Genomic DNA, 22,178 nt, shown 5'->3' with positions numbered 1-22,178 from the left:
TCATAATCAACGGATAATAAAAATAAAATTATGTATTGATTATACTTCATATGATTTACTCTTGCAAACTGTTTCGAAAGATTTCAAACGAAGACGAATTATAAAACATGGTTTTTATATTAAAACATCACATTAAAACTCATTGTTATGTTAATACATGTATGTACTGCCGTTCTTCGCATAGTTGTCCCATGTTCCAAAATCAGCAACTGAGAAAAACGCAATCAAAGTTTTCTAGCATATTTGTCTGCCAGAAGCTTTGAGTATTTCAGTTTGGCAATACACCGGGTTTTTATGAGCAGTAAACTATTGTTTAATGAAATGTGAAGAGTTCCCCTCAATTGAATCAATCAAGCTTGATTACGGTTCAAAAATACATGGTGTTACAGTTATGCCTAGAATAACAACATAGGACAATTGAACTTGATGTTGTTTTTCAATATACTGGGCACAAACAATAAGTTTTTCGGTGTTTTTCCGATAGATTATGCATAAAAACATCGTTTTGTGAAGAAGGGTGATCTGCAACACCTTTGCAGAATATAAATCTCATTGTTATTAGGCATTCGCTAACAAGGTGTACAAGTGTTATGTTAAACTTTTTTTTTATTTGTTTGAGAACTAGTTCGTTCTTCCAAACCAGAAATGAACGAAGTAATGCTGAAAGCGGGACATAAAATTCTTGTACTTGAACCGATTGATTTATTATGAATCTACAAATAATACATAGAGGACAGTTATGCCTAGAATATCAACATGGGACAATTGAGCTTGATGTTATTTTTTGAAAAGCTGGGAACAAACAATAAGTTTTTTTTTGTTTTTCCGAAAGATTATGCATAAAAACATCGTTTTATGAAGAAAAGTGAAATTTGTCAAAAAGTAACATGGAACAACTATGCGTAGAACGGCAGTGTAGTTCACAAAAAAATTATAAAACATGTTTGTTTTTCAAAAGCTTGCATGTATCACTGCTTTCTCAAGGAAAAAACATCCGACCAGTACAATACTCATGCCCAAATTTATTACGACCGCAAAGGGTTTATATAACTTGTTGAATAACTTGGTATTCCCCAAAATTTTGGTTAACACCTGCTTCACCATAGCGTCAGCTCAATGCATTGATGACAGAAAACAAACAATGTTAACTGCTTGGAAAAAGGCTGAATATTTGCCTCAGCAGAGATTTATTACCAGTACCCTAGCGTAAATATTTCCCTCCCGCTATCTCCCCTCCTTGTTTACATTTATCATTACGACTGCATAATTTGCAACACCAAACAATCATCAATCATAGCATAAAAATAGGCGATTGTTGCACCGTTACAAGGACAATGCACACGGGAACAGATACAAATGGGGTTCCAGCGTAGCGAAGATGCACTATTTTTACGTACGAGTTATGAAGCACGCACGTACGCATACAAATATCCATATACGTTGGCTTGAAGCAACTAAATATACATTGCGGTCTTTTCAACAGAAGCCCTTTCCGTTAATGTTGCCAGTCTAGATTACCTTAGCTGTCATCCTTTGTGGAGAGTTTTTCTACCGTCATGCGAAACCAAATCTCTGACAAAATTCCAGAACATTTATTTCTTTGTGAGCTGACGATAGCCTAGCTTGATGATTACCCACACAATAGTGTAGCTCAGAACTTTAATGCAATGGCGTCAGTTTGATGCAATGATTTCAATGCCAGAGAAATCAGCGAGTGAGTAATTTGGTCGCGTCCACAGCTCAATCCGAAAAGAAGACATGTGATGATTCAAAACAAGGAAGAACAAGCTATATTCATTGCTTTGAATACAGAACGATACTGAAAGTTTACCTTCCTTCTTTAACTTATTTAAACTTATTCAGATCATTCCTTCATTCCGTCTGTAACCTTCAAAAAGGCCCCTGGAAAACTTTACTTTATCCATAATATTACTCCTCCACCCGCATTGCCTTGAGAAAGGCATTCGATCCCTCGCCGTCCAGCTCGCCTAGCAACGATGTTGTTCAGTTAATTTCCTCACGAAGAATGAAAGTTTGCCTTAGCGAGATCCACTGTTTATACTCTAGGCAAATATTCCGCTTCTTTTCCTTTGTTCACGGAGACTTTACTCTTACGATTTCCCATTAGTTGCTCGTTATTGACAGCTCTGTTCGGGAAAGCACACAAATGCACAGAACAACAATTTTCATCAATTTAAACCATATACAGACTATGGGATTATAACGTTAACTTTATTTCATAAAAAACGTGACCTGTTTTCTGGATTGGCAACCTTAATGTCATCATAAAGGTCGGCCCACCCAGTACCATGGGAGTTCATGTCACCCAAAATTAGAACTGGTGTTGAGAGAATCGAAACTACATTCCAAAGTTGACTACGGCTGATGGAAGTATTTGGGGGAACGTATACTGAAGGTATGCAACATTCTTGATTCTTTCCAGTTGTTTGACAAGCGACAATTTCGACGTCTGATAGAGAGCTGGGAGAGGAATTTCATAGAAAGAGTAGCGCTTTTTGATCCCTTGTGTTTTTACAACATTAATCGATGAACATCAGTACGTCATCTCCAAGGAACTTTTCTGGGTTGTTCTTTTCGCAACTTTCATGCTTTAAGATCTTGTTTGTTCTTGAAAAAGATTCTGAATCGGGGAGCACCAAATGATCTTTTTTCCAAACTTACGCCATTTCGAGAGAGACGCACTTTGAAGCTTCATACTTCCTCTAAGATGTAGCTTTAAGGTGAAGTTTTGCACGATTTATTTTTAGGCGGTCCCTATCCCCCGAACAAAAAAAAGGTTTGCCTGTATATTAAAATCATAATTCTGAAGTAAAAATTTGAACGAGTCTAGTTTAGGCACGTTCCATTGTAGTACATTGATCATATCTTCTACTACGTTAGGTGAATTATCCATCGAAAGATGGATGCAAGGATAAGACTTAAAAGATGGAAGCAATGCAGAAATAAGGCTTCTAAGGGGTCTTGAATATTGAACGTGTTTAGTATGAAGTGCACAATGTCCGAAAAAGCTATCAATCCTTCAGATTAGGCGCGAATTTTCTACGAGAAGAACGAGGAGCAGCGTTTTTATTTCTCTTCTCTGGATAATGGCGTAAAATCCTTACTGCAACGCGTAAAATCCTTACTGCAACTGGCTGAGGGAGAGCCTTCAGATTCGTTTTTTTACTACTATTACCCTTGGAATTAGACAATCTTCCGATGATCATTTTAGCTTTCTTACGGTGCACCGTTGGTGCAGAGAGCTTTCTTTTTGATGATTCATCCTTTATTGAAGTTTTCATCTTGAGCGGCTGATGCGGTCTTTAGTATTTCAGCATAAGTCCGCTTGGAGCGTCCAGCGATAGAACGCTTCACTTCATCGGAGCGCTGTTTGTATCTTGGGCACTCCTGTAGAGGGCGAGGATTCTCGCCACAGTACATATTTCCACTGTTTATGTGCAAGAATCCTCACTATGTTTATCGCCACATCGACTAATTTAAACTAAAAAATAGCTCAAAAAAAAACAATAATTTCTAAAAAAAAACTTAAAAAAAAAATTCAGTCTGATGTGGCCGAACAACTTGAACACCCTATTCGGGGAACTATACAACTCCGCACGCTACGGTATAAACACAATAGCGTTACGGAAAAAACTATTCTATTGTACTTCTCTGTTTGAAGGTGAAGATAAAGATGTGACGCTCAATGGAACCAATTCACAGACCACCGGTCCAGGAATAGGCTTGTTGCCGCGAGCAGAAATGTGTCGGAAGAAGGAATATGGAAGTATCCTGACGAACGATCGTGAAGTGACCGGAAGGTGGAGGCAGCACTTCGATGCATACTTGAATGGCGTACAGGTAGAGGGTCAAGATAACGATGGAAGCGATTATGTTTGTGCAGTAAATAATGAAGATGTACAACCCCAACGATAATTAAGACGAAATTAAGAATATCATCAAACAGGCTAAACAAAACTAGAATCAACTGAGAAAGATGGCATCGGAGCGGAACTTATCAAGATGGTCCCGGAAAAGTTGATTAATTGTCTGCACCGACTGATTGTCTGAATTTAGGAAACAGAATAACTACCGGAGGTTTCGAGGTAGTGGGCCAATTTGTCTACGTTGGCTCAATAATAACGTCTGGCAATGATGCCAGCCGCGAGATCCGGAGACGCATTATCGATGGGAGTCGTGCCTACTATGGTCTCCACAAATACTTGAGGTCAAACAGATTTAGCAATCGTGCGAAATGTTTTCTGTATAAAACTTTCATAGGACCAGTTGTACTCTACGGGCATAAATCGTGGACAGTACTCGAAGAGCAGCAGCGAGCACTCGGAGTCTTTGAACGATGTGTGTTAAGAATAATCTTGGGCGGTGTTGAGGAGGACGGCGTATGGAGTGAAGGATGAACCACGAGCTCACGCAACTCACCGGTAAAACCAGTATCCAGTAATTGATCAAAGCATCATCATTGTGCGTAGTTGGCAGCTTAAGGGCGAACTGTAGCTTCAGAATGTTCATCCATCGTGATCGTTTTTGGTGCTGGCTGTAAAGAGTCTACAGATTTAAACGTATACTGACATCTCTTAGGTAGTAGCCCGAATCAATCTTTGCACTGCGTTCACGATGACCGAGGAAAATCTACTGTCAATGTGCACGTGGTCAATTTGGTTCGTTGTCCGTTGATCTAGTCACCTTCGGGTGGCATTGTGGTTATTATTGGAGGAAAAATCGATATCCCTTAGAGGGCTGCAAAATTAATGCATTTTTTGTATTATAGTAAATTTCAACACTTTTTGGCTGGTTCGTCACTTTTACTTCCAATTTTGGGAGAATGTCGGGTGTGAGAATTGAGGTATGGATGTTACCACTACGCCAGATCGCCTTCACAAAGTGAAGCATTAAATCGCGGCGTAATTTGCTATTATCTAAAAAAAAAACAAGATAGCAGTAGCAATTTGAAAACATTGGACATCAATTTTTTTAACCCCGATTTAATGTACTCCTTGGGTGATTTTTTGGTTTTCAAAAAACTCAAACTTTGACGTCTTAGTAATTCTGCATAGGGTATTTTTCGTTAGAATCAACATTTTGAAGGAAGTCCCGTTCGGGAACTCGAAATGATCATTTTCATTGGCACCCTAGCTTTACTTCCCTTCCGAAGACGTAACCAAAGATTTTTGTGATTTTTGTCGCCCCAGAAAATCATAACGACAACAACTGTGATTTATCCCAGGCTGCTACGCTAACCACACAACCACAGGCTCCGCTTACTCTTGGCCTTGAGAAAGACTATTTGGAATGCCGCTGCTGTGATCTTCGGTAAAAAGCTGCAGGTGAAAATTTGTTTCGCATAAGCTGCTGTCGTCGTCACGTTCACCACACAACCGATTCGGTTCGAATTTGCTGTTGCCGTTGGTGCTTCTTAGCATAATTTGTGAATTATTTCTTTGGGAAATGGAGTTTTTTGGGAGCATTGGAGAAGTAATTTCTTAAGAGATACTTGGATATTCAATAGGTTCAGTTTTTCATTGTCGCTCATGTTAATGTTAATGTTGAAAGGTAATTTGACAATCTGCAATCGTTCGCGCCCCTCACTCAGTGCAGGTATTTATTCATCGGTCTTTGTTAGTGCTACCGAATATTTGTACTAAAGATTTTCATTCTTAAATTTCTATAATGTTTGTTCTCGTCGGCAATAAATTTGTAGTCCTACGCTAACAACGCAAGAGAAGTTATCATTCGATAACTGAGCTTGATTTACCTGGGCAAACGTTAAGGCTTTCATGACTAAGGAAAATATTTTTCCCTTCTACAAAAATCGTTATTGATTGTTCAACTATTATTGAATCGATATTTTTTTACTGAATGTCAAAATAAAACGTATGTCCAAGGCAGCAAATGTGTTTCTGAACCAAAAAAAGGACTGTCAAACATGGTCCGGTCTGACTTAACAAAGACCACATAATAAATATGTTATGTGCAATGTCCACTTATGCTTCACAAGTAAACGAATTTTTTTCGTAGAATACCATAACTAACTGTTTATTTTACTTTTCTGATAATTTTTATTATGTTTTTTGTATTACAAAACAATAAACAAAATACTGATATAATAAACATTACTTTTCATTTATTTACATTTATGGTCCATAGGGAAGTTATGGGAAATTAAAATATTTCCCATGGAATTATAGGAAACTTATACCTAGGGTGCCAATGAAAATGGTCATCTCGAATTTCAAAGTCACCATATAAAAAATTATCACCTCGAAAAAATACCCTATGCAAAATATCAGCTCAATCGAACTTAAGGGAGAGTGGCGCAAAGCGGTCAAAGTTTGAGTTTTTTGAAAATCGAAATATCACCCAAGGGGGGGAATCGGGAATTTTGAAACAATTTTTTTGATGCCAAATGTCTTAAATTCTCAAAAAAAAGTGTGAATAGCCCATATAATTATGAACAAGTCGTCCATACATCGACAACAACTTTTTTCATGTTTTTTTGAAAAATTACTATTAATGTTTAACTCGTAACATTTCTATGTATAAATGATCACAATTTACATGTTCTGCAAACCTTTTTTCTATTTAGGAACATGTCAAACGCCGGAATTTACACACAAAAATAAACATATTTTTTCAGGAGTCTTCATAAAAAATGCCTTATATTTCAGAAACTATAAAAGATAGAAAGTTGTCGTCTTCGACGAAAGATCATATTTTAGTAAGATCTAAAACTTTGTCGAATATACTATATGGCTATCATGACTTTTAACAAAATTAGGATTAGTTGCACTTTTTCAAAAAAAAAAACATGAAAAAGTTGTTGTTAGAAAAACCTTTTTCCTGTAGATCCATCTTCCGATGTATGGACGACTTGTTGATAATTTTATGGGCTATTTACACAATTTTTTTTGAGAATTTAGAAAAATCCATTTCTAAGCCGCTCAATTCAAATTTATGAAAAAAATGTTTTTAATGTAAATTGAAAAAAATAATTTTTTAAATGTTTTTTATAAAAATTTAAACGATTTCCTACATTTCTTTCTTTGACTAGAATTTTGTAAGTATTATATTCTTTAAGATAGAAATTTTTTAAAAAAATTAGAAAATTTGTTTGACCCTTTTCAAAAAGTAGCCTAATTGTTTTTGGAATATTTCATGTATGCAAAGTTGCTTAAATGACCAATATCTTCACACCCAAAACGTTTGGCTACAATCTGAAATTGTGCTGCCAACTCCTAAGACTAATTGGCGTGAAATTCGACAATAGCTTTACCAAGTTTTTAAATTAGAAACGAAATTATTCCTAGGGACGAATGAGCTGAAATTCTAATTTGCTGTTTTATTTTTTTGTCTCAAGCTTGTTAGTAATCAAAATTTTTGTTAATAATGTGATTTTTTTTATTTAGTATGGAATTAGGCGTTTCTTACACTATATAGCGATAGCGAAATTCTCTATTACGACTGTTATTTATAGAGATAGTCCCATTCGATGTCGCTATAGAAAGCATCGACTGTATTTTACATTATTGTTTCTCTGTCTGCAAAACCAAATTCTAACTCTTTATCACAACGAGTACATGCCATTTTTTTCACTTTTTACTGACTAGAAATCTCTTTGAGACTTTGAGCAACATTTTTTTTGTTTTTCTAAAAGATAGAGTGAGGAAAAGTATTCACGCAAGGGCAGATTTTAATTAATTATCACCAACGATTTGAATCCCACTATATGCTACATGTATATCATATTTTTCATATACACCATGCCCGCATTAGAAATGATTCGCTAATATATTTCTTCTCCTTTTTTTACAGTTTAAAATGGTCGTACTGACCCAAGGGCCGGGGCCCTTCGTCTCCCGCCGTGTCGTTTGTGAAAGCTATGCTGTCAATGTGACTTCGGAGTATAATAATCAAATTTTCACTTTGTCTACAATCGACATTGAAGGTTTAACTAAACGACTACTGAGCAGTGTATTCAACTTCTGGCTAGTATGCTTTGCTTTTTCTTCGTCATTGTTTTTAAACTTTAGCGAAGAAAAACTATCGTCATTCGAGGGCCCGCAAGCAGCGAAGGCCCTTTTTGCTCCCTCTGCATGGATTCAATGAAACGTAGCGAGGCGAGCACCGGCCACCACCAAAGCAAGGTGGTTTTAACGAACCAAGGAACAGATAGCAATAACAAAGTAAAAAATATTAGTGGTAGCAATTTGAACAATAATTCGGTTAATAATAAGCAACATCAATCGGCTTCATTGAATCCCAGTCAAGCGCTGGTAGTACAAGCTCCACCGCTCACTCACACGCCTACATCATCAACAGCGGTAGCCAGTGATATACATAAAGACGCTAATTTCGAGTACGACGATAACGAGTGGGATATTGGTATTGGCGACCTAATCATTGATCTGGATGCAGATATTGAAAAATCGTCTGTTAGTCAGCAACACAATCAAACTGGAACCACAACAATAAGTTCGAGTAATACACCATTATCTACAAATCAATCTGCCGCTCTCGGCGCAGCAGTTAATGTTCCTCCCTTCATCGGGGGTCAAAATACTACAGGTTCGAAAAAAACACATGCTAAAAACACATCCACTGTATCGACAAAAAAGAGGAATTCAACGGAAGTAAATTCAACAACAAAAGGACCCACTTCTTGTGGCGCGGCAAAAAATCTAATACCTAAAGCCGCGTCCGTAAAAGGAGAAATCACGTCTTCGACGCCATCTAAACACCATTCTTGTTCTTCCTCTTCCTCCTCCTCCTCCTCCTCTTCATTACCATTTATTTCCGCGCGTCATCATCACCACCATCACCATCATCATCACCATCACCACAAATCAAACAATCAGGATTCTGGGAATCGTAACGTGATACCGAAGCACTCAGTGCTACTTAATCAATTAAACAAAAGCAAACATTCAAGTTTGTCATCTCCGATATCTTCCTCTGAGATATCCACACACAAAAATTATCACTCTACTGGTCGTTCGAGCGGAAATAGCGGTAATAGTAATAATAACGGCAATAACAGTAGTTCCGATTTCGACTTGTCAAAGAGCGGCAAATTGAGCAGCTCAAGCACAATGTCATCCGCGACGAGTAGCTCAGGTGGTAAGTCGACCACTAAATTAGCTGTTGATCATCAAGCTACACTTGATAAAGGACTAAAAATGAAGATTAAGCGTACTAAACCTGGTACGAAAACGTCAGAAGCAAAACATGAGATCGTAAAGGCAGAACAACAAAATGGTGCAGGATTACTGAATTTACCAAACGCAGACGAAAATAACAGTAATAGTAACAGCGGTTCTAATGCGAGTAACAAAAAACATTCTTCACAATCGCAGTCTCAATCGCAAACGCAAATCGTTAGTTGCAACATGTCACAACAGCAACAACAACAGCAGCAGCAGCAGCAGCAGCAGCAACAACAACAACAACAACAACAACAACAGGCGACAAAGCGGGGTAGTAGTGGGCATCGTCGAGATAAAACTAAAGAAAAAATCACTCATCACAATCAGCGCGATAAGAACGAGCACAGCAGTAATAGTAGTGGTAGTGGTAGTGGAAACAGCGTGCAATCAGGTGGCGATCGGGGATGTAGCTGCGCGCTTGATATGCAATTAAATGGTGTACAATCACCATGTTCCAGCATATCATGCATACGGAGTAGAACCTCGGATCAATCCCCGCTTGCTCAGCGGTTGTCAAACCAAACCAACTTGAGGTAAGCGTACAGACATACACTTTCAAGCAAAGTATGTCTTCTATACTCTCTAACTGCACAATTATAGAAATGCAGATTCTAATTCGATTAGAATTCAATGATTCCCGGATAAAATCGGGAAAGAAATAAGAGCAACAGAGAAAGCTCAATGTTACAAGTAGGCTAAAAACACTCTGACGCGGAAAACCATCATGGGTATAAATTAGGATTGGGCGATCTCGAATCGATTCTTAGAAGATCGATCTTTTCCATTCCGATTTCCGATTTTTTGGATCGATCTTTCGTACTCGAGAAAATCGAAAAAATCGAATTTTCGTGCTTTCGATCTATTCGATCTTTTTGTAGATTTATTTTTCAGCATACATCGATGTTTTACTCACCAAAGGCCACCTAACATTTGTTTTAAACATAATGTCAACATTTGGATCACTTCTTCTACGATTTACTTCTGTAAAAATGCTGACAGAGAAAGAACTAGCGGCAGCTAATGAGGGGATGAACTGTAACCGGTTGCGGAAAGGATCATTGAACCTGATTTTTTTTTTTATCTTCGCTTATTTTTCGTCGGCCTATTTCCGCCACTTTAGTGCCAATCACCGACATCAGGGAGGCGACTCCACCTGTTCCTACCTATCAGACTCAACAACTCATGAGCCGGGCCAACTTCTTTTACTTCCGCTCCGAAGGAAGACGTAACCAGAGATTTTTCGCCTCAGAAAATCCCAACGACGCCAGCTGGGATTGAACCCAGGCCGATCGGATTGTGAGGCTGTTACGCTAACCATACAACCACTGGCGCCGTCTGAACCTGATGTTGACATAAATTACAGGCGAAAGGTTGTTTTCTAGAACTGATGTATGGCACGATTGGTTTTTATGGGATCATTGTCAGCTGAGTGCTGGGTGGTTGTTCAATTTCTAAGAATACTTTTTTAAATTAATTTATTTAATAAAAAGACTACCTGACGGCATAAGGTGAATGCCCTGTGGCTGTGGTCTTCATGCTGAGAAACAAAACAAAATGCATTTGATGTTTGAATAGAAAAATGAATTTTGTGTTCCCTGTTTAAACAAAAGACGACATTCATATAGAATCAACAAATAAATCGAAAAAAAGTTTTTAATTTTTCAAAAATCGATTCGGCAAAGATCGATTCAGCAAAGATCGATTTTTTGGTACCGATTAAATCAGTGGATCGATCCCAACGCCGTTTGAAAAATCGATTCGATAAGATCGATCTTTTTATAAAGATCGCCCAATCCTAGTATAAATGCCACACAGAAAAAAGCCAATGAGGTACATATAAAGGTGGAGCAGTAGGCGAAGTGTATCTGTATTGGCAAGCAAAATATCGTGTCGTAATTATTTGCATTCAATATGGAATGTATATGGAAGAAACAAAACAATGTTGAAAGTACTCACGGTTGCATGATAATTTGAGCCAAAATTCTCATCAAATCATTCAACTGGTTGGTTTTTGACAGATGACAATTATATCGTTGCTTATTTAGATTATTCATGTGGTTAAAATGTCCAGAGAGCAGTCGTATGCTTAGTTCTCGAGCGCAGTAACATTTTCGGTTAAATTTTGATTAATTGGCGATTATTATCTCACAACATACACACCGACCCTGAGAGCCTTCGAAACATCAACTGCATAACGGTAAAATAATGAAACTTCGTTTGTTTCTATGAACGTGGGGGAGTGAAAATGGCACACAGAAATATCACTTTTATCCATCTTTTTCAACGTGATTTCACAAATATTCACTCCACGCTATCACATTAGCCTCATATTCAGCGGTAGCTCCAGAAACATGTACGTTTTTAATTGATGAATTACTTCCTGAAAATAGCATTTTTACATGGATGCGGTGGGCAATCAAAGATAAACACAAAGACTGACGTCACTTTTTGCGAAATAGTTATGGCAGCGCATGTCGCTCGAAACTCGACCATCTTCATTACCTTTTTTCCAGGACATTGGAAAAAAGCGCAATATTTTTATCAGCCCTCCTACACTCACGCCGAGGAGGGTGAATTGAATGCTGAATAAAGTTAAAGAAAAAATATTTTCTACATTTTTTATACTCAACTAGCTGTACCCTGCCACGCTTTGCTGTGGCACATTGTGGTTGCATGGTTGAGTTGAATTTTTCATTTTTTATCAATCCTAACAATTTAACACTGTTGTGTTTGGTTTAGAGGTGGGCCAAACGATTCATATCATTGAGCGGTTTAGACCCGCTCGTTCATTGAAACTATCCGGCTCATTTAAGCGGCTGTTTTTTGAACCGCGGCTCTTTTTTAAGCCGAGAATCTTTGAACCGCGGCTCTTTTTGAGTCGAGACTCCTCCAAAAAGTGGCTCTTTTTTGAACCGCAGCCCTTTTTCGAGAAGAGACTTTTTCGAATAGCGGCTCTTTTTTGAATTGCGGCTTATTACTGAGTCTGCGGAACTGCGGCTCTTTTTGAGCCGAGACTCTTTCAAAAAGCGGCTCTTTTTTTAACCTCGCCCATCTCTAGTTTGGTTGTGTTGTATATTGTATCATAATTTGAGCTAGGATTGGGCGATCTTTGGAAAAGATCGATCTCGACGGATCGATTTTTCAAACGGCGTAGGGATCGATTCACTGATTAAATCGGAACCAAAGAATCAATCTTTGCTGAATCGATCTTTCAAAAATCGAATCCCTTCATCACAATTTGCTCACATGTTCTATATAAATGTCATCTTTTCTTTAACCCTAGATTCATACACTATACACGGTTACATTGTTCATAAACATGTCTGATACACCATACTTTTAAGGTCATCTAATATAAGTATTACGGAAGATTTTAATCTACAAATATTAGTCGGAAACAGAGGAAGATACTGAGAGTTTTTTTAGTTGAGGGTGGTGTATGAGAGTCGTATGTTTATGAATCTAGGGTTAAACATGGAATAAACATTTCACATTTCTATTCAAGCTCCAAAGACATTTTATTTTGATTCTAAGCATCAAAATTGCGAAAAAAACATGAAAGTGCAGAAAAATCGTGTTTTCCAGGGCGTTCAACTCATGAAATTCTCAGGGCGTTCGTCATAAAATCTATCTATCTATATATATAAAAATGGATTTCTGTCTGTCTGTCTGATTCTTATGAACTCGGAAACCACTGAACCGATCGACATGAAAATTGGTATGTAGGGGTTTTTGGGGTCGGGGAAGGTTCTTACGATAGTTCGAGACCCCTCCCTCCTTTCTAAGGGAGGACTGCCATACAAATGAAACCCAAACTTCTGAATTACTCGAGAATTAGTCAAGCAAACGAAACCAAATTTGGCAAGTGGAGGTTTAAGGATGCAATAAATGTTTCTATGGACAATCCTCCCGCTCTCTAAGGGTGGGCTGGCATACAAATGAAACACAAATTTCTGCATAACTCGAAAACTAATCAAGCAAATGGAGCCAAATTTGGCATGTGAAGGTTTTACGGGGCACGAAACGTTTCTATGGTGAATACACTCCTCCCCCTCTCTAAAGGGGGCTGCCATACAAACGAAACATAAACTTCTGCATAACTCGAGAACTATTCAAGCACAATTTGGGATGTGAAGGTTTTTGGGTATGAGAAATGTTTCTATGATGGTATGACACCCCTTCCTCCTCTGGAATGGAGAGGGGGTCCCATAAAAATGTTACACATATTGCAACCAAAAATATTCCAACCAAACATGACAATTGAAAATTTTGGGAAAACTCTGAAGGAAGAAGGGAATATTCGGATAATATAATTCCCATTTGTTCTACAATTACATAGTGACAAGTGCTGTTAGTCCATTTGATGTTTGCGCTAGCGAAATTGATCTTTGATCAAAACTGGAAATGGATTTTAATGTGATGGCAGAACACCCCCCTCCCCCTTGCTTGAATAATTTTCGAGTTATGCAGAAATGTTTTAACATTATTCGACGGACTGTGATATTAGTTATTAGTAAAGAACGTCTTATTAGTTCGAGGTTTAGGTTCAACTCAGTTTATTAATTTTTTTTTTTTTTGACATTGGTTCCCTAATCTTGGGCTGTGGCTACGTGACCTTTTTTGCATGTTCAGCATAAGTCGCGCTCGTCCAGTGTACTTTGGAACGCGTCTCATGCTGTTTATTTATTTTTCATTTCTCAGCATAAGCGACACCAACAGCCCGTCGACTGATGGCGTGATCGTCTTATGTTGAATTGTCAATTATATTTCTTTCATTAAGGTGGCCCGCATCCACCACAGAAATTTGTGTTTCATTTGTATGGCAGAGACCACTCACCTCCCCCCCCCCTTTGGAGGTGGAGGGTGGAGAGTCAGTCCACCATAGAAACATTTATTGCACCCTATAACCTCTATATGCTCCATATGAGGGGGAAGTGTCTCGAACTATCATTAGAACCTTGCCCGGCCCCAAAAACTCCTATATACCAGTTTTCATGTTGATCGGTTCAGTAATTTCCGAGTCCATAAGAATCAGAAAGACAGACAGAGATAAATCCATTTTTATATATATAGATAAAGATAGATGAGGGAAATCGATAAATTTTAGATCATTTCGAAACATAATTTCATTCACGATTTTTCCAAACACTTGGAAAAAAGATGTTTCCGTCACATAGAACAAATTTTTAACGCATTATGGCCATATGAAAAATAATTTTTCTTCATTTTTTTCATTTTATTGTTACCGCATACAACATTCCTTGAAGTGAATTGTATATTGTGTCTAACTTTGAGCTCAATCATTTCCGTACTTTTCGAGTTTTTGACGCGACTATATATGGAAATCGTATTCTAGTATCTTGACAATTCACTGTTATCATTGAACCTGCACATGTGTGCTATTAAGAATGTTACATAATACGGTAACGCAATGTATTTATTGCATAAATCATTTGTCAAATCTCTTCAGATTAATCTCGACATGAGTGTTAATGCAAAAAATATAGCAACATCATGCACAAAAAAATCGTATTTCGGCTTTCTTGTTCTAGATAGCACTTGCAAAAAAGTGTTGTAGCTATTACAAGATAAAAAAACAAGTCTTTTTTTATTATTTGCATGTGTATTTCTCGCATCATGTCTCTTTCGCGACTACCAGATGAGAAGGATGTCCTCGGGTCATATCTTCAGGCCAAAACGTTCTTATTCCCCTTCATCGTGAAGGGAAACGAAAAAGGATCTTAGATCTTCTTGGCTGATCCATTGTCCACACATTAGATCTTGGAGAATAGCTCGGCATCTTTTAAGTAACAGTAATCTGCTGCTGCTCTCGCTGCATCGTCCTTTAAGATATGTTCGCGAGCTATAGCGCGAATATTGAGCAAGTGTGAAATGGAATAAATTCCCAATTCCACCCCTATCATTATTCATAGCCTGTTTCCTATTCATTTCAGCATACGAACAAATATTTAAGTTTCAAACTGTACGATTGTATATCGAAGACGAGAAGAAATAAAATAAAATTAATGTTTGCCATTTCCAAATCCAACTTTTGAGTGTTTAGCATCGCGTAGATAAATCCTCTAATAGAAGTTATCCAAGTGTCCTTAGCTATCAATCTTCAGCCGAAGGATCCGCCTTTCGCTTCAATAGTGAGATCCGCCAAGATATCTAGTACATTTTTGCTGGTTCCTTAGAGATAACGCAGATCGACATATTTCGGGCAACCGTACAGGACATGTTCGACGGACTTGTGAACTTGGCAATGTTTCCAAAGTAGACGGAAAAGTCTTGCACGGATGCAATCGAGCAGTGAACGGTCCTCATTCTGATTCAAAATCTTCAAAAATCACGATTTTTACCCCACTGTACGTATCATAGCCACTTATATTTCAAGAAAAATGTAATCTTTCAACATTAAGTTGAAATTTGTCATATTTGAAACATAAAAAAAAATTGTTTTTTTCAAACTGTATATAATCAAGTCCAAAATTTTATATAGTCGAATCACATAGAATCGAGTCCGACATATACTTTAGAAAAGTTTACATATTTTTGTGTTTTATTAGGTTTTGTTTTTGTTAGGTTATGTTAGGATATTTACTTTCCGCACATATTTGCTTAAACCTATTTTTTTCCAATAAAGTTATACACAATTGGATGAAATTAATGGTGAGTGGTAACTATGAAACTAAGCTATCATTAGAGGCCAAAATTTTATCATATGATTGCTTTCCTAAGCCATGAAAAATTATTAAATTCTATTTTTTGACCAGTAATTTTGAATTCGTTAATATACTTGATCATTTAAACAAAATTTAATGTAGAGGAGAGGGCTGGAATGGGGGTTGTTCCAAACTATTAGTTCCGATTATCCGCAGTAGATTTATATACGTTGAGAATTCTAAATTCAAATAAATACATTAATTTAATATTTAAACTTGCCTAATATGATAGTTTTCTTTCTTCTGTAGGAGTATTGCATCACTGCGACCATTAGTTTGATCTATTGTAGTGCACTTCAGTTTGGTATGTATGCAGTGTCAGTTCGTTCCATCACTCAGGGAATAAGTGATAGTCGCACCAGGACTTTGCATATCCCCCCCACGAAGGTTCCTTTATGAAGTTCCTTACTTTTTTTTTGGTTCAACAGACCAAATCTCGTTAGGCATAAGAATGCCTTTTCCAAGAATCCGCAGTCTTCGCTGATTTAGTGTACTGCATTGACACAGTAAATGTTTCGAAGTTTCAGTTTTGAATTTACAGAAACGACAGTTATCATCTGCCAGTTTTCCGATTTTTTCGAGGTGATACATGCTCGGACAGTGTCCGGTCGATAGACCGGTTAATGTACTCAAATCTGCCTCATTCAAGCTGAGTAGGTTGCGTGTTATTCTGTTACAAGGTGTAATGAATAATTTGGATTGTCTCGGTGTTGATAGAGCCCTCCAGTTGGCTTCAATCATTGATATTTCCCTGGTTTTGAGCTCAGATTTCTTGCATGATGTAGATAATCCACAAAATTGCTCAGGCCCGATCTCCTCTTCGTTGTGATTGAATCCAATCACTTTGAAGGGAACACTGAAGTTAGTTTTTATTTCCATCCAGTCTTCATTCATGCTTACTATAGTGTTCAGTTGAAAATCTTTCAGGATTTGTAAATGCCCTGTGAGATCTCCTTTTAGAATATGTTTTATACGTTTCAGCCTAAGAGCACCATTTTCCGCTTCAAGTTGCACATATTGGTGCAAGGGTAGAAGGCATAAAAGAGCATCTAGGGCTTTGGAGGGTGCGCTGGGGATTGCTTCAGTTATTGATAAGCATGCTAGACGTTGTAGTTTATCGAGCTTTTTCTGAGCGGATATTTGTGTAGTTTCAGGCCACCACACTAGCGAAGCATATGTTAGTCTGGGTCTCACAATTGCCGAGTAAATCCAGTGAATCATTCTCGGTTGTAGTCCCCATTTTTTCCCGAATATACTACTACAATTCCAGAGCACAGTCTTGGATTTAGATATTGCATACTCCAGTTGATCGGTCCAATTTAGTTTTGTCCAATCTAAATATTTGGTTCGTTTTGTAAGCTCCAATTGTACATCTCCCAATCTAAGAGGTGGAATCTTATATTTTCTTTTTTTGGTGAATGGAGTTATGACGGTTTTTGAAGGATTAACACTAAGTCCTTCCAAGTTGCACCATTTGAGTGTGTAGTTAAGGGCTGTTTGCATTCTATTGAATATAGTATACTATTTACCCCTCACTAAGATGATTATGTCATCAGCAAAACCAATGACTTGGTATCCTAAATTAGCTAGGTTATTAAGAAGATCGTCTACAACTAGGGACCACAACAGAGGAGACAGAACTCCTCCTTGAGGGCATCCTCTAGTTGGTTTCGTTGTTAGAGTAGCATGGCATGTATCCAGTTGGAGATGCACATGTCAAAACTACAAAACTTAATGGTTTTATTTTAAGAGTTGTAGGATGCATTGTCAAATGCTACCTGAATATCAAGAAAAGCTGTAAGTGAGATTTCTTCAGCATCAGCATCAGCATCTTCTCTATTTTTGATATAAACGTGCGCCTTTTCAGTGGATTTTTTTGCTTGGTAGTCAAGTTTAAATTTGTTCAATGGCATCCTGTTCAAATATGATGATTTGATATGGAGATCAAATGAATAAACTTTATTCTGTTCAGCATTTTGTTCATCTCCATTATTCAGATATGATAGTTTAATGAATCGTGGACGTGGACTAGGATGAGCAGGGTTCATTTAATATGTTTATATCCAGTTGTCCACAGTGCACTTTTTGCTTTCAAAATCATAAATTCAAATGAAAATATTAATTCAATAGACGTAGTAGGGAAAAGGAAAAGTTGGGGTAGAAGTGTTGAGATTGTTCCATAGAATACAAAATAAATGATAAACCTTGGAATCTTAAAAATGTGTCTAATTAGCATATTTATATGGTACGATATTATCGCAGAACAAATTTAATGAAACTTGCAAATAAATTATTATTCAGTTCAAAACAAATTCATAACTAACGATGTGCATTAGAGTACTGATGAAAGTGGCCATCTCAAATTTACGAACGGGCCTTGCTGAAAAATGTTGATTCTCGCGAAACAAATACACTGTACAACATTTCGACTCAATCGGAATAAATTTACTAGTGTCGCAAGGACGGCAAAATTTGAGTTTTTCGAAAACCGTAGAATCACCTAAAGAAAAAATTGCTTGATGCCAAATGTCTTCGCATTTCATGAAACGTCGAGACCTACATCTCGAATTTGTTTTATCATTTAAGTCCCAGAGAGTCGATTTTTGATAATATCCCGTAGGTGATTTTACGGTTTATAAAAGACTCAAACTTTGACATCTTTGCGAAACTAGTAAATAAAGTCCAACTTAGCTGAATTTTGCCTAGGGGGTTTTCGCGGGAATCAACATTTTTCAGGACGTCTCTTTCGAAAACTTTTTTCACTTTTTCCCATACATTCATTGGCACTCTAATGTGCATAATATGCAACAAAGCAAAAATTAAAAGCTAATATTTTATAAAATAATTATTTTCTCTAAAATATTTCTTTTTAACTTAACAATTCTGAATTCGTACCACCCAAGATGTTGTGCAACTTGCTCAATGCTAATGCTAATGCTAATGATTTTCTCTAAAATATTTCCACATAGTTTTCACAGCAGGAATGTTCTTTCCAATAGCAATCCGTTTTCCTCAGCCCAAGTAATAACTTTATCGATTCCGCATAAGACTATTTCATTTGAAACACAATTTTCGGACTCTTCATATCCATCAACATGATGTGGTTCCAAAATTGATGAAGCACTCGCTCCCCCGGCAGCCGAAATCGAATTTCCATCATCGTAAAACAATGTGTTTGGATACAAAGCAATGTTGACTATGTCTTCGTCGTTCAGAGCCTCAAACTCCATGTCCTCGATGGCTTTTTTTTCGATTTTCAAAACATTACTCCTCCCCAGGGGGCGCCAGACGATTACTGGTTACGACACTGCAATGTACAAATAAATCAGTTCAAATCATAGTTGTTTTACGTTTATCGGGAGAATTTTTTTTTATGATTCAATTATACGGAGTGAAAAAAAAAATCGGGCAATCGAGTCCGACCTGTACATGTTGTGAACTAGTTGCGTTATATAGTTTAAAAATAGGTGGGTTATATCTATAATATAACCGCAAGGTTGACGTGGGACTACCATTGGCTTGGTAATCATTTGTTTGTATTGATTAAATTGTTGATTGAATGAGTTGATTGCTTTGCAAGTAAAGAGTTTGAACAAACGCCATATAATGTAAGGTACCTTGGGAACACATTTCGGTGGGAACAAACGTTTCCCCAACTTGCATGTTTTTGCAACGCCAATTTCCCCAGGCATCTTGGGTTTGATGGCGAAATGGCGAAGGAAGCTAAGTTCGTGGTCGACCAACACTCCAAGGATCATCAACGGTTTTCGGCGAGGCGTGAAGTCTTTATATATCTAGATCCTGGAGTTGGGACCTTGATGTCTATAGTCGCATATCACCTGATTCATTAAGAGTTACTTTAAAAAAATACTTTAGTGGGGATCTAATGGCAGTTCAGTGTTGTTGAACATTCGATAAGCGAAGAACTTAGCATCCACAAATTATGAAGATGTAGATGTACATATGGTTATGAAAATGGTGTTTCGGTTTTTTATGCCAAATGTCTTATAATTACATGAAATGTTGAGATCTACAAATTGAACACAAAGTTCTGATTCGGAAAATTGAACTCTCATGTGTTCTACAATTACATCGTGACAAGCGTTGTGAGCCCATTTGATTTTTGCGCTAACGAAATTGATCGAAAGTGGAAATGGATTTTTAGGGTTTTATAGTAAAAGAAAATTGTAAAGGGTCAATTATGAGATCAATCAATGAACAGTCCTGCGCTTGGACCCATGAACGTGCGCTCAGTAAGAAAACGTAAATGTTTGAAGATATTGATAACAAAAAATCAATTTTCAGCCGAACGAAGTTCGCCGGGTCAGCTAGTATATAGGTTTCGTGATAGTTTGAGACCCCTGCCCCTGCTGTCATACAAATTAAACACAAATTATTCAAGCAAATGAAACCAAATTAGGCATATTGAGGTTTTAAGGTGCAATAAATGTTTCTGTGGTGCTTAGACTCTACACCCCCCCCCCCCCCCCTCTTTAAGAGGGGGCTTCCATACAAATGAAACATAAATTTCTTTATTACTCGAGAATTAATCAAGCAAACAAAACCAATTTTGGAATGTGGAGGTTTTAGGATGTAATAAGTATTTCTATGGTGGTTAGACACTCTTCCCGCTCTCTAAGGGTGGGCTGTCATACAAATGAAATTTCTGCATAACTCGAAAACTAATCAAGCAAATGGAGCCAAATTTGTCATGTGAAGGTTTTACGGGGCACGAAACGTTTCTATGGTGAATACACTCCTCCCCCCCTTCTCTAAGGGGCCTGCCAGACAAACGAAACACAAACTTCTTCATAACTCAAGTTTTATGACACCCCTCCCTCCTCTGGACTGGAGAGGGGGTCCAATAAAATATTACACATATTTCAATTTTTTACATTTGTTTACATTTGTTACATAGGACCTTTTCAAAAGTTACGCGAGAATTGTCCGATTTAGGGCTTCTATCATATTTTCTGTATAAAACATTTATTCCATGTAACGGAGAAACATATTATTTGCAAGTGGTCGAAAAATCTTGAACGAGAATTGCGTCTGAAAATAATCTGATATTATAATGATGAGTTTTGTTAGAGATACTAGGAATTTTATAGTAAAAGGTGAATTCAACGGGATCGAATAGGAGATCAATCGATGAACAGTTCTGCGATTGGTCCCACGAACTTGCTCATAGTAAGAAAACGTGAATGTTTGAAGGTATTGATAACAAAAAACTAATTTTGGGCGGGACTAAGTTTGCCGGGTCAGCTAGTATTTTATAAATTTGGAATCGATCTGAATGAATTTCTATGAATTTGTATTAGAATAATTGATATACCGCTCTCCACTCTTCTTCTGTCTTTTCTGTTAAAAAAAGCTTAAGAAACGATAATCGATAAATTCACCATAACCAGGGAGATGCATTAAGCTGTCTGTTCTGCTCTGTTCTTGTTTTTTGACGGACTTTAATCCGATGGCCATTCGTCCCTTACAGTTTTCCCCTTACAGAAACACTGCACCATCCGACCAGAGCCTCCGCTCTCGAGCTTATCGAACAAACAATGTACAATCTACTTGTTTATGTTTACATTACCAAAGATTTGGTAGATTTTTTTAGTAACCCATTTTCTGGGTGCATGTATCGATGTTTGAGTTCATCGTGGTTTGACATATACTACAGGTCAGCTAAAAAAATTACTCAAACGTGTAAAATAGCTTACGGTGCTGTGTTCAGAACCACTGACAAATTTTTGAATTTTTGAACTCGGAATTATCCGAAGGTATGGCATCACTTCAACGGAGCATTTTCCGTCCACAAAGTCCTGAAGGTGTTGATTATTCATAATTTGAGGTCGCTTGCGGCACTTCACGCGTTAAAAGTTGTCCAAGCTGGCTGATTCCGGCAAAAAAAAATCAGCTGCTTCATTGCCGGCTTTACCGCTATGTCCCATATGAGGGAACTCATATGAGGACTGTATCCGACAGCAGATCTCTTGATGATAGTTTGTATCCATGGGTGTCTTAACACTCCTATACTCGCGCATTGGTCTGTCAGACCGATAAATCAATAATACGTTCATTTCTCAGAAAATATCAACACTACGACTTTGCGAGTCTCTCTAGCTTCGTTATTCGTCGTTCCTCATCGTTTAGCGTATCGCATGTGTTGGTACAAAGGGGACGTGTGCAACTTTTTAACACTTTTGGTCTGAGACACCGACGCGAGTATAGGAGT

The 22,178-nt window shown here is 37.5% G+C and overlaps 1 protein-coding gene across 9 annotated transcripts in view; it reads left to right on the top strand.

The window, feature by feature from the left end:
• LOC129775289 (zinc finger protein 609) overlaps positions 1 to 22,178 on the top strand; it is a 92,602-nt gene that overhangs the window by 50,933 nt on the left and 19,491 nt on the right. For all 9 annotated transcript variants that reach the window (XM_055779850.1, XM_055779848.1, XM_055779847.1 and 6 more), the window contains one exon: positions 7,831 to 9,754. In XM_055779850.1, the coding sequence (XP_055635825.1) occupies positions 8,112 to 9,754 (1,643 nt within the window). In that variant the 5' untranslated portion in view covers positions 7,831 to 8,111. The remainder of the gene's footprint in view (positions 1 to 7,830; positions 9,755 to 22,178) is intronic.

This window comes from Toxorhynchites rutilus, chromosome 3, assembly GCF_029784135.1.
Source record: "Toxorhynchites rutilus septentrionalis strain SRP chromosome 3, ASM2978413v1, whole genome shotgun sequence".
Taxonomy (NCBI): Eukaryota; Metazoa; Arthropoda; class Insecta; order Diptera; family Culicidae; genus Toxorhynchites; species Toxorhynchites rutilus.
Note: the sequence above shows the minus strand (reverse complement) of the source record. Positions and strands in the feature narration are given on the sequence as shown.